Source organism: Parasteatoda tepidariorum, chromosome 4, assembly GCF_982258835.1.
Source record: "Parasteatoda tepidariorum strain Cologne lab strain chromosome 4, Ptep-v5.0, whole genome shotgun sequence".
Taxonomy (NCBI): domain Eukaryota; kingdom Metazoa; phylum Arthropoda; class Arachnida; order Araneae; family Theridiidae; genus Parasteatoda; species Parasteatoda tepidariorum.
The window spans coordinates 92,504,189-92,516,572 of NC_141758.1; the positions used below are offsets into that span (position 1 = coordinate 92,504,189).

Sequence of the window (12,384 nt, forward strand, 5' to 3'; positions counted from 1 at the left end):
TATTTTTTCGACAAATTATATTTTAAAATATAAGTACTTTCTAACTTTTGCAATTTTTTTTATTTCGAAAATGTTAGATCACATCGAATCAGTCTTTAAATTTACATAGCTAATGTTATGCTTTTTACGAGAACTTTACTAACCAGTTCCTTTCCAGTGCCTTTTTAGTGCATTTCTCCTTCCTCTCTTGTGACTCTTTTATGTTAGTTTTGTGATTCATTTGTGTTAATCAGTATTCAAATTTGACAAGACTGTGCAACAAACAAAACTACTTCGATTAATCTATTTTCACTGTCACACGTTACTTTTATAAAACACAGGTGCATAGCACCTGTGTTTTATAAAAGTGAGTTAAAAAGGTAGCAACTGTTTTCAAAATTAGCAGCGTATCGAATCAAGAAAACTTGAAAGTTTTTTTAGTGACTTTACAAAAGTTTCATTTTGAGATAGCAAAAATCCATGCAAAGAATAAAAGATGTGAAGAGAAATGTAGGAAATATTTGATTAAGTTAAGTAAATAGCTTCTCACTGTTTTAGCGGTTACATGATTTAAAAAAAAAAGTACCTAGAAAATTTAAGGTTTATAATCTGTATTTTTGCTCCATTTTGCTACTTTATTTTGTAGAAAATTGAAAACAAAGGAGAGAGAGAAACTTTTCTCCCTCTTATTATTTTTTTCTTTATGTGCATTTGTGAATTTTGGCCACAAAACATATTATTGCCTCACACTAAACTCATGGACACGAACTTTTCAATAGTCAGAGTACAAATTTACTTTGAGAATAATGACTAAATATTTAAATATGCTATTTCCTTAAAGTTATTATTATTAATATTATTTATTTATTTATTATTGTTTTAATTTTTTTTGAAACTTGTATAATATTTTTAAATTGTATATTGTAATTCATATTAAAATCTAATTTGTGACTACGTAAAAAGTTAACAAAAACGTTTGTTTCATTCCAATACAGTTTCTACCATTTCAAAACTAAATGGTAGAAAACATATAATTTATATTTGGATATAAAATATACATTTTGCGCATTCATTCAATTCTTGAATTAGTTCTAAAGAATTAAAGTTTAGCTTTCCGAAAAGCGAATTTAGTAATATTTTGTAATCACAAAATCAATTCTTGTATATTATTTAAAGTTAGAAGTAATTTCTATGTGAGCTCATGATTTCAAAGTGAATCGTCAGTTGAATTCATCAAAATTTTAAAGCAAACATCACGTCATTACTTCGTACAGTTTTGTATTTTAGTATTAAAAGCCTTTTTTTATTTTTGTGCTTTTTCTCAAAATTTTGCTTATTTTACTTAATCTTTTTTTTTCTAAAAGAACTTGTAATAATTTTCTTTTTTTTTTCTTTAACATATCTTTAAGTTAAACGATGTTTACTTAAAAAAAAAAACAGGACTATTACATTTCATGATTTATCTATTCTTCCTTTCATTTTACACTTAAGCTTATCTGTTGTATTTTAAATTAAATTCAACTAAAATTCACAGTTAAAATTTTTACACTTTTTTGTTACATTTTGGTAGGTACTTATTGAGATATTTTCTTCTTTAAAAATGGTTACAGTCAGAATTGCTGAAGACTATTAATACATTCATGATTCATCATATTCATTATTTAAATAAATAATAATAACATTCTGGGAATAATAAAAAGTGAAATTAAGTGAAATATTTTTTTATTTAATCTCGCTTTAAATTAATATTTATTTTTTAAAACTTGTTTCCTTTAAATTTAATACAGTATGACTTACACAAAAATATTTTGCATAATTTATTGGTTAAAAATATTGAGAGTGATTTTTATGAAAGTAAAGGCTTTATTTTGGCGTACTTACGCCCGTAAGTAAACTGAACTTCGCCAGTAAGTAAGGTTACAACAAGTATTCAAAATCCCCCCTGCGCTCCACTTCCCTGAAGTATTGTCCAGGTGTGGAGGAGGTCAAAGGTCATTATTCATATCACACTTTCCCCCTTTAGCGCAGTTTATGCTCGTTCATTCTGATTGGTTTAGATTTCAGCGTTATTTTTAAATGTTCAACGGTATATGTAATTTCAGAGGTCTGTTAGGACTACGTTCTACTTTGGGTACCGGCTGGTTAGTTTACTTTTGAATCTGGTCAATAAGATCGAAGGTATGTGGGCAGTCATAAAAAGGGATTTAAGAAAAAAATGTCACCGCTAGTCCGGTATTACAGACGCCATTTTCGATTCGTATTTCGTCGAATTTATGTGGCGATGGAGGTACACAGATTATATTCATGATAAATTTAGACAGTATCTAACTGTTATTAGATAATTCTGTGCACCTAAATCTGAGAATATTCAAGCTTAATGAAGAAGCGAGTTTTTTTTTCTTCCTTTTCTTTTTGCGCCTACTCCATTAATTTTTGCTTCGATTCAGAATAATTTTTATTGGATTTATTAATTTTACTTATATTGGGTTCATTGCAAGCTTTATCCGATGTTTTATTGAAATATCATTATGTTTTGGCCACCATTCCTGTTACCACGGTGTTCCTCGCAAACAGGAATAGCGCCAAACATAAGTCGCCAATTTCGCCAACGGGCACCCTCAAGTATATTTTTCCCATTATTTTATTTATTTTAGAACACAAAACAACATGGCCATAATCAAAATAAATAAATAAATAAAATAGTTGAATAGCTGATGTAAAAGTACCACAAATGTAAAATACATCAGTTTAAAACTCTGATTTTTAACTTCAAATTTGATCAAAAGTTCTGTGTTTTTTTTGCTGATTTCATTTCGTGTTTAGACACTGAGAAAAGTTCTTGTTCATAAAACCGAAAATATAGTAAATTTATTAATCAATTTTCGTTTTTTTCCCTTTATTCTTCCTGTTTTTTTGCTTCAGCCATAAATAGCACAGAGTATATCATATCGCAATTATCTAATTCACACGATCCATCATATCGTCATTACTCGGTACTTACGTATTAACACCACCGCAGCTACAGATTTGGCGGTTTTTAAGTGCCGCCAATCTACACCAAAAAGTTTTGCGACAAATCATATAAAATAAAACTCTTTATTTAAAATCAAAACACTTTCAAAATTCAAAACACTTTATTTAAAATCAAAGTAGTCAATCGGATTTCGGTGGAAAATGGGTCGATAACATAGATTCAAAACAGTTTTTTTTTAGTCCCACTTGCTGATCACACTGTCTTAAATTACATTTCCAAAACGTACCTTTACCAAAGTAACGTTTCATGTCATGGGAATTGGTGCATTTTCGTTTTTTTGGTAAAATATTTCGCTCCTGAAAAAATAAAATTGCTTCTTGCTCTGTTTTCGGCATATCCCAAAGAAGCATTTTTGTAGCACTAAAAAATGGCGCCAAAAATCAGCAAACAACAAGGCAACAAAGAATCCAAAAGATAACTGTGTGCGAACAACAGGATTGCTCTTTATTGGTGCATTAGCGCAACTTCTGCTGCGTTAGTACGTATGTACCCATTATTCTATTCACATGATTCCTCATATAGTCATTATCTTATCCATATCCGCCATTTTCCATCGTGGAATGTAACTTTATAACGTTAACCACACCTATCAAACGTAAAAATAGGCAAGATCGAAATAAAAACGTAAGATCCACCGTTACTTAAGTACTTACGTACAGGATGATATAAGGCCGGGATAGCCTAGTTGGAAAGGGTGTTGGGCCCATGTCCAATAGGTCATGAGTTCGATCTCCCCCCAGACTCTCCGAGCAGTAAATGGTGACATGTGCAAGTTAAATCTTTTTGGTCACAAAGTCCTTCATGTTCTCATAACAAATCAAACCTCTGGGGTATACTGAATTGGAAATTGGTCGTTCTCTGATTAGGTCAAAATTACGATCGATGGATGAATGAATGGGTCCGCCCTAAGCACGGGTCAAAATTTTGGCCATAGATGGTGCCACTGAAAAACATGCAGGAGCGCACCCCCTTTGACTTTATGGCATATGGTAACAACAGCAGGATGATATGCAAAACTGCGAAATCTCTCGATTCCCAAAAAAGGTATCTGTTTTGATTTAAGCGCTTAAATTCGAACTTGCGAATTCGATTGGGTACTTGCAAGCTATGTCACGTGTTAGTCAGCCAATAAGGATTAAGTTACAGGTACTAAGGCGGTACGTCTAATTCAGAAAACTTTGGTTTAGCTTGAGTGTGCGTTCCATGTAGGTAACATATTGGGTGGTAATAAAAGAGACAAATTATTTAAAACCAAAATCATGTTGAGTACAATTTTAAGGTACTTTATTATTTCGGAGGGGAAAATCTCTAAACTGTTATTGATACCGGTGATACTTTATTAATTGTTGTAATGAGTATTATTGTCATTGTAGGTACCTAATATGCCAATATTGGTAGCTGATAGAAATATTACGTTATTAGATATTTTAAACTCCCGAAAATTATAAGTACCACTTTTAATACTAATATATTTTTAAAAATGAATTCATAGTCAAATAAAATGCTTACCCTAAATTATTCATCAAGTTTCAAAGTATTGTTTAGTAAACGACATACAAAAATGGGCAATATGTATGAAAATTCAAACAATAATCAATTTTATGGTAGGGAGAGAAACGGACATTTTTTACAAATTTAACAACAAAAAAAATTTTTTTTTTATTAAATATAATTTTTAACTAGTGATGTATTTTTAAACAATAATTTAAACGTTTTACTGCATTCTGATTTACACCAGGACTTAAAAATTTTTTTAGTTTTTTTTTCATTATGATTTTTTAAAAAGAGGATTTTGTCCACACTAACGCCATTACACGGAGCTAGTGTGATATCAATTGCAATTGTTAACATTTTCAGGGTAATCTGAATTCACTGAAGAAATCATGGATTATTCGTGTTTACTTAGTATCCATTCACTTGACCATATTGAGTCCCAAGCAAGGAGATACAAAGAGATAAAAGATTCTAGAGATATCAGCCCTGCTGGCAAAATTGAATTCGAGAGAGCGAAAAGTATTTTGTCTGTTGTCAGTCCAAAAACAAATTTATCGCTGTGAGTATCTAACCTTTTTGTTTGTTTGTTGCTTTAACTATTGGATAGAAAAATGATCATTACAATAATATTGACAATGGGGCCGTGACAACGGTATTGAGATTACTTGAAGAACTTAATAGGGAGAGGAAATGTTGAAACGTTCAGTTTTCCAAGATAAAACACAAATACTAAAAAATATTCTTAAAAAATACTAACACATTTTACAAAATATTAACAGGCTGGGATAGCCTGGTCGGTAGGGCACTGGCTCCATGTCCGAGAGTTCGTGGGTTCGAATCCCGCCGGCCGAAGACTTCCCGTGTAGTAAAGTGACTGATGCACGTTAAATCTGTCGAGTCGCAAAAGTCCTCCATGTTCCCATAACAAATCAATACCTCTGGGGGTACTGGATTGGAGATCGATCGTTCTCTGATTAAGGTCAAAATTATGATCTGTGGATGAATGAATGGATTCGCCTTATAAACAGGCGTGACGTATGATGTGGCGAAGTCGAATTCTTGGCCATAGATGGCGCCACTGAAAAACAAGAATCGCACACTCCGCCTTAAATTTGCTCAGTTTCACCAAGCAGGCTTTGCCCGTGTGGCAAGTGGCATTAGAACCAACCAACCAACAAAATATTAACACATTATTTACACCGGAAAAATATTTTCTTTTAATTCGTTAGGTCTAAAGCCGACTTTTACGAAAATCTTTAAAATGTCACTTAAAGTTTTTCTAAAATGCTTTCCATTATTAGAGTTAATCAAAAAAAATTTTTTTAAACAAATTTTAAATTCTATGTTAGTCTGGAGAGAGGGGATATGAACTTTCGAGCGTCACATTAGAGACATTTCACAAAGCACTGCGGTTTCCGTCAGCTCTAACGCTATTTGAGCTTCACAGCGCATGCGCGAAAATTTCCCTATCAATCGCCGGACTAACCAATCAAAATATCGCTAAGAGGATAGAAAATAGGTTTAGTGTTACGGGAAACGCAAGACAAACGAACACTTAGCAAAAGTTATTATTGAAGTAGCTCAGGGACGTAGACGGATCAAGAAAAATGTGGGCCCTACCAAGCATTTTGAAGTTAAATCTGATAAGAATAATCTACTAACGGGAAATTAAAACACTTATCGACCTACAAGCTTTGCTATAGCGTTTTTTTCGATCTAATACTTTCTAAAGAAATTCAGTATTTGGATACTGAGTGACCAGGACCAAGTGACCAGGGACCGATCAAGACAAATTCAGGCCCAAGGCCCACCAAATTTTCCGGGCCCCTTACAAGATATTTTGAAATTAAATTACTGAAGAGTAGTCCTAACAATGAAAAAGAAGCTATTGAACTGCATGATTCAAGAAAAACATCTTAAGAAATTTTGAAAGTAGATAATTGAAGATTATTTTTCTAAGATAAAGTTTACGAATCCGTAAATTAGAGCAAAATATAAAACAACAAAACAATGTTATATCAAGATAAAAATAGTTTGGTGGCCAAAAACAATTGAAATCAGTGATTTTTGCTAAAAATCACTGGAGTTTTTAAATTCCAGTGATTATTCAATTTTTCTTTCTTTCTGAACTTACAGGTATGATCATTTGGGTGACATTTTGCGAAGAGTACTTCGGTTTGGAATCGAAGACGGTGTTGATAATTTGGAAGATATTAGTCGTTCCATCAAAGATGAAAAACGATCACCTGAGACTGAGATCATCGAAGGAATTTTACTCGATGAAAATCTCCAGAAAATGATCGAAGAAAAGAAACTGTTTTATAAAGTAAATTTAAGAACAGTTTTCTATTTTTCTTTTGAGAATATTACTCTTACAGCTATTGTCTGCCAATGATAAAATGTATAGGTAAATTCGATATTCATAGGGGTTTCCAACGCCTTTTCGCTGCGTCACCCAGCTCCTTCCGGATCGCTTCGCTCGTTCGTTAGTACCTAGCGTATTTTAATCTATATTTGTATGCATGCTAGTACTCTTTTTAAAATGGAATTCTAAAAATGTGGACCTACCTGTACTGTGAAATCTTTAATTTACAAACATTTCATTCCAATTGTGTACGCTAAGTTCATATATATTACAATCATACTTGGAAATTGAATTTGGAAAAAATAATTCCTAGAATTTTCCTACTACATTAGTATAAATTTTAGAATTTATAGACAGATAGTTTTACATCCTTTATTCTAAAACTTACTAGTAATGGGTATAAAAACCGAAGAAAAATGTTGTAAAATGGAGAAAAAAAAGCATGGTTACAAAGTAGATAAAAATGGGAATAGTAAAACAGAATTTTTAAAAAAATGAAAAGTAAGTTTGAATCAAAGCGCAATGTATTTCTGACTGATCTCCATTCATAAAACGCATCTCTCAACTACGTAAATTCTTAAGCTTTTTTAAAACTATAATTTATCTCCAAATTATAATATTACCTGCAAAAAATAATAAGCATAATGAAAACAGAAATGAAGAACAGTTTTTTTTTAATTTCATTTATATGACCTGCTCGCTTTTGACTTTTGATTTCTGCCCAACTTATAGCTCAGTTTGTATCAAATTTTTGTTGTCAACATAAAAATGAAAACTTCATTTGTTTTGCGACACTGTACGAACTCGTGTTTTATACAATAAAAGTGTTTCAAACAAATTTAAAAATGTTAATTTGGTGATGTAGTTCACCTATTTTACTACGCTCAAATCGAACATTGAGTTCAAGTTAATTAGAAGGCAATGGCCTTAAAAAAAGAAAATCCCATTTCACATCTGTTAGTAATTCATAGACATAAAATAGACAGACAAACAACGTTTTAAAATGGTTGTAATAATTACTGAGTGCATATTTAGGTACTGGGTTCACAGTAAGCACTAACTTCAATGTCTCGGCGTAGTGCGTCCTCTGCTCAAAAGCAGAACTTACATTTTCAAAAATCTAGTTGAAAGCGCATACGCAGAAGACGTTGGTGCTATCACAATCCCATTTTGGGCGTCGGTTGCATGTGTAAATTTTTATCAAGTGCAATAAAGTCATTTCAATTTATAAAGAACAGCGACAGCATAAATACTAATCTTAATTTAATTCTTAATCAGCTTTCTCCAATTGATGAAAGGAAACCCGCCATTAAGCCTTCAACGATAGTGGATGAAGAGGACATGGATGCATACGAAGAAGAAGACGAATCAGAAGAAAAAGACACGGAAGACGAGGACTTGCCAGACTTGGCTGCATCTCTGCCAGATCTCCACCACAAAATCGGCCGTTTCAGACTCGGCGGCATAGGGCTCAGTGATGAAGAAGTTCATGACCTGAACGTGGCACTCCGAAACTTGGCACAAACTTACAAACTGGAAAAAGTTGAGTTCTGGGGTAAAATGTTTGCCAATCAAGGCAATTACTATATCGCAGAATGTCCTTACCAGAGTAATGTGCCTCGAGAATCTTTCGGTTACGAAGAGAAGAAAGAAGAGCTTGATGATGAAAATTTGAAAGAAGACTCAGTAAGTTTGAGATTCTTTTTCCGGTTCGAATCCGGGCAACGGCTGTTTGGTTCGAATTCCACACCCGGGTCGCACCGACAACAGTGCTGACGTAAAATATCCTCAGTGGTAGACGGATCATGGGTTAGAGTCCCCTTGCCGTCAGGATCACCGTGGGAGGTTTTCCTCACCATGTAACACAAATACGGGTTAGTTCTATCATAAAGTCCTACACGAAGGCGAATTTCTCCTATTACTTCACCCAGGAGTTCCCGTGTCTTCTGGATTGGGTTCAAAATTACAAGGTTACGGTGTTGAACATTGGTAATCGTAAAGTGAAAATTCGGTCGGCTGTTCAACGACGGTTATGAAATATAAAATATTCAGTCTGGTCAATTTGATTCTTTTTTAATGTAGTTAATTTCAAATAACATTGAGGAACAATTTTCTTTCTGTTGCATGAGATTTTTTAAAGAATCTTGGATATTTTCACATCGCTGATTTCAAATATGTTTTCAGTTCCTTTATCCAAGCATTTTAAATTTTAGAAATGACATTTTTTGTCTATTTTATGTCTAAATGTACAAGTTTAGAAACGTTATAAATAACAGGGGATTGCATAAGTGTTGCGACACAATTCTACATCAGGGCTAAAATATTGCATAGTAGCCCAAGCCCGGAAAAGTCGTTTACCTCGCCACGGGCGCTTTCCCTATTATGACCTTTTATACAGGTCATAATAGGAAACTACCCCTAATCAAAACAAAGACATTTCCAAATATGAGTTCCCATGCAATTATAATCCTGATGATGCGCTCTAACTTCCTTGGAACTTTGTCGTACAATTTACTTTAACCTCTGTTATACGTTTGTCGACAAAAAATAGACTAAAAATGTCATTAAAAAATCTGTAGTTTCAGGAGAAAAAACTAATTTCAGGTTTGAAATTCCCACACCAAATTTAGGCGGCATTATTTGTGACAAAGAATTTGTTCCCCTGTGTAATCAACGTATTAAAGTTTTTAGTTTCTGTATTAGATAGATGAAGAGAATTCAGAAAGTGATGATGCAACTGAAGAGGAAAATGTAACTGACGAAGAAGGTAAAAATATTTTCAAAATTATAAAGGTATATTAATTGTAAATAGATACAACATTTTGTCCACGCATTATATAATATCCTTCTCCACGTTTCCTCATATTTTGTGACATAATACATATGTGACATTTTGTACATACCTGCCAACTCTTCCGGATTTTCCGGAAGATTTTATTTTCATATTTAAAGTGGTAGCAATACTCGGGTTATTCCAATTAACTTTTTGAATTATAATGATAATTATAAATGAGTTTGACCACCACTACATATAAATAATTACAATATATATATGAATGCATAATAATACTTGCGCAAGCGAATTTCAACGGGATCAAAATATAAATATATTTTTGAGTCAGATTGTTTTTCGTTTATTGTTTTACAACCACTCTGAAAATCCATTCTCGGACAGAGTGAAAGTTGGCAGGTATGCATAATATACTGGATCCGCGCTAAGCATCCCTCGAGGCGATAAAATTGTAAATTGGCGAAAAGAATTGTGTTTTAGGGAAATCGTTGGCAAATGATTTTTTTCTACAGAAAAGAAAAATATATATTCCCCTCGAATCTGAAAACAAGAAATCAAAAAGAATTGTGTTTTAGTGAAAGCGTTGACAAATAATTTTTTCTACAGAAAAGAAAAATATATATTCCCCTCGAATCTGAAAAAAAGAAATCAAAAAGATTAAAAGGAATTTTTCTGAACAAATCCGGTATTTTTTATTTGATTGTGGTAATTTCCGTCGCCTAAACAGTTAGCATGATACAAACTACCGTAAAATACAGAAAAAGAAAGTCCCTTGACCGATCACGTGATTTCGCGTGAAAAAATTCTTTTCTACCATTTCTAACAATAAAACAGAGTAAGTGGTAGCCAAGATACATATTATACGTACCAAGATACATAATAAATTCTTTCCTACCGTTTCTGCCACTAAAACAGATTAAGTGGCAGCCAAGATACATATTATACATACCAAGATACATAATAAATTCTCTCCAACCGTTTCTGCCACTAAAACAGATTAAGTGGCAGCCAAGATACATATTATACATACCAAGATACATAATAAATTCTGTCCAACCGTTTCTGTCAATAGAACAGATTAAGTGGTAGCCAAGATACATAATAAATTCTTTCCTACCGTTTCTGTCAATAAAACAGACTAACAAGGGAAACTAGGGAAGTGTGACTCGCCAATTTTGAAATAAACTAGTGGGATGTATGCCTTATGAGGAATAATTTTAGGGGGCAAAATTCGCTTCGGCCCATAGAAGGTCCTGTGAGAGATAAAAAATAATTCAATATATAGAAAAATCGGTATTTTATTACTTCAATGCAGACTATTAGTTATTGTAATTGTCTCATACTCCAATTAATTTTGTGGTACTTTCACGTACTATATAATGCATATTTATTGTCAAAATTGATTTAAAAAATTTTAAATATCTGTAGTTTTTCAGAAAAACCTGTTAGGTTAATTTAAAAAAAAAAAATTGACATCAAATTTTTTTAATTTTTTTCTCTAAAAAACTTTCCAAATTCATTGGAGTATGTAATTGCAAATCAATTAATAATTAATTAATAGTTAATTAATTTTCTGATTAATTTATTAATTAGCAAATTAATTAATTATCCAATTAATTACAAATTAATTGGATTATGAGACAATTACAATAACTAATAGTCTGCACTGAAGTAATTAAATACCGATTTTTCTATATATTGAATTATTTTTTATCTCTCACAGGACCTTCTATGGGCCAAAACGAATGTTAATTAATTTATTAATTAGCAAATTAATTAATTATCCAATTAATTACAAATTAATTAGATTATGAGACAATTACAATAACTAATAGTCTGCACTGAAGTAATTAAATACCGATTTTTCTATATATTGAATTATTTTTTATCTCTCACAGGACCTTCTATGGGCCAAAACGAATGTTAATTAATTTATTAATTAGCAAATTAATTAATTATCCAATTAATTACAAATTAATTAGATTATGAGACAATTACAATAACTAATAGTCTGCATTGAAGTAATAAAATACCGATTTTTCTATATATTGAATTATTTTTTATCGCTCACAGGACCTTCTATGGGCCAAAACGAATGTTAATTAATTTATTAATTAGCAAATTAATTAATTATCCAATTAATTACAAATTAATTAGATTATGAGACAATTACAATAACTAACAGTCTGCATTGAAGTAATAAAATACCGATTTTTCTATATATTGAATTATTTTTTATCTCTCACAGGACCTTCTATGGGCCAAAAAGAATGTTAATTAATTTATTAATTAGCAAATTAATTAATTATCCAATTAATTACAAATTAATTGGAGTATGAGACAATTACAATAACTAATAGTCTGCATTGAAGTAATAAAATACCGATTTTTCTATATATTGAATTATTTTTTATTTCTCACAGGACCTTCTATTGGCCGAAACGAATGTTACCCCCTAAAATTATTTCTCATAAGGCATACATCCCACCAGTTTATTTCAAATTTGGCGAGTCACACTTCCTTAGTTTCCCTTGTAAGTGGTAGCCAAGATACATATTATCATCCACATGTTGCGTTAGATTTATTCTTATATTACTGGTCGAAAGAACTTGTCAAAAATCAACCTCAACTTATTTCTTTTCCTTAAAGACGATAAAACATCTTCCTTTTTTTTAATCCTCTCTCCCATTCATTGCTCCTCCCCAACTGCAAAATGACGAC

The 12,384-nt window shown here is 31.9% G+C and overlaps 1 protein-coding gene across 1 annotated transcript in view; it reads left to right on the forward strand.

Moving 5' to 3' along the window:
* The window catches only part of Rsph4a (Radial spoke head protein 4a), a 28,335-nt gene that overhangs the window by 3,227 nt on the left and 12,724 nt on the right, over positions 1-12,384 (forward strand). Inside the window, exons 2-5 of the mRNA XM_087161693.1 lie at positions 4,871-5,066; positions 6,644-6,833; positions 8,151-8,558; positions 9,576-9,639. Coding sequence (XP_087017819.1) covers positions 4,897-5,066; positions 6,644-6,833; positions 8,151-8,558; positions 9,576-9,639 — 832 coding nt within the window. The 5' untranslated portion in view covers positions 4,871-4,896. The remainder of the gene's footprint in view (positions 1-4,870; positions 5,067-6,643; positions 6,834-8,150; positions 8,559-9,575; positions 9,640-12,384) is intronic.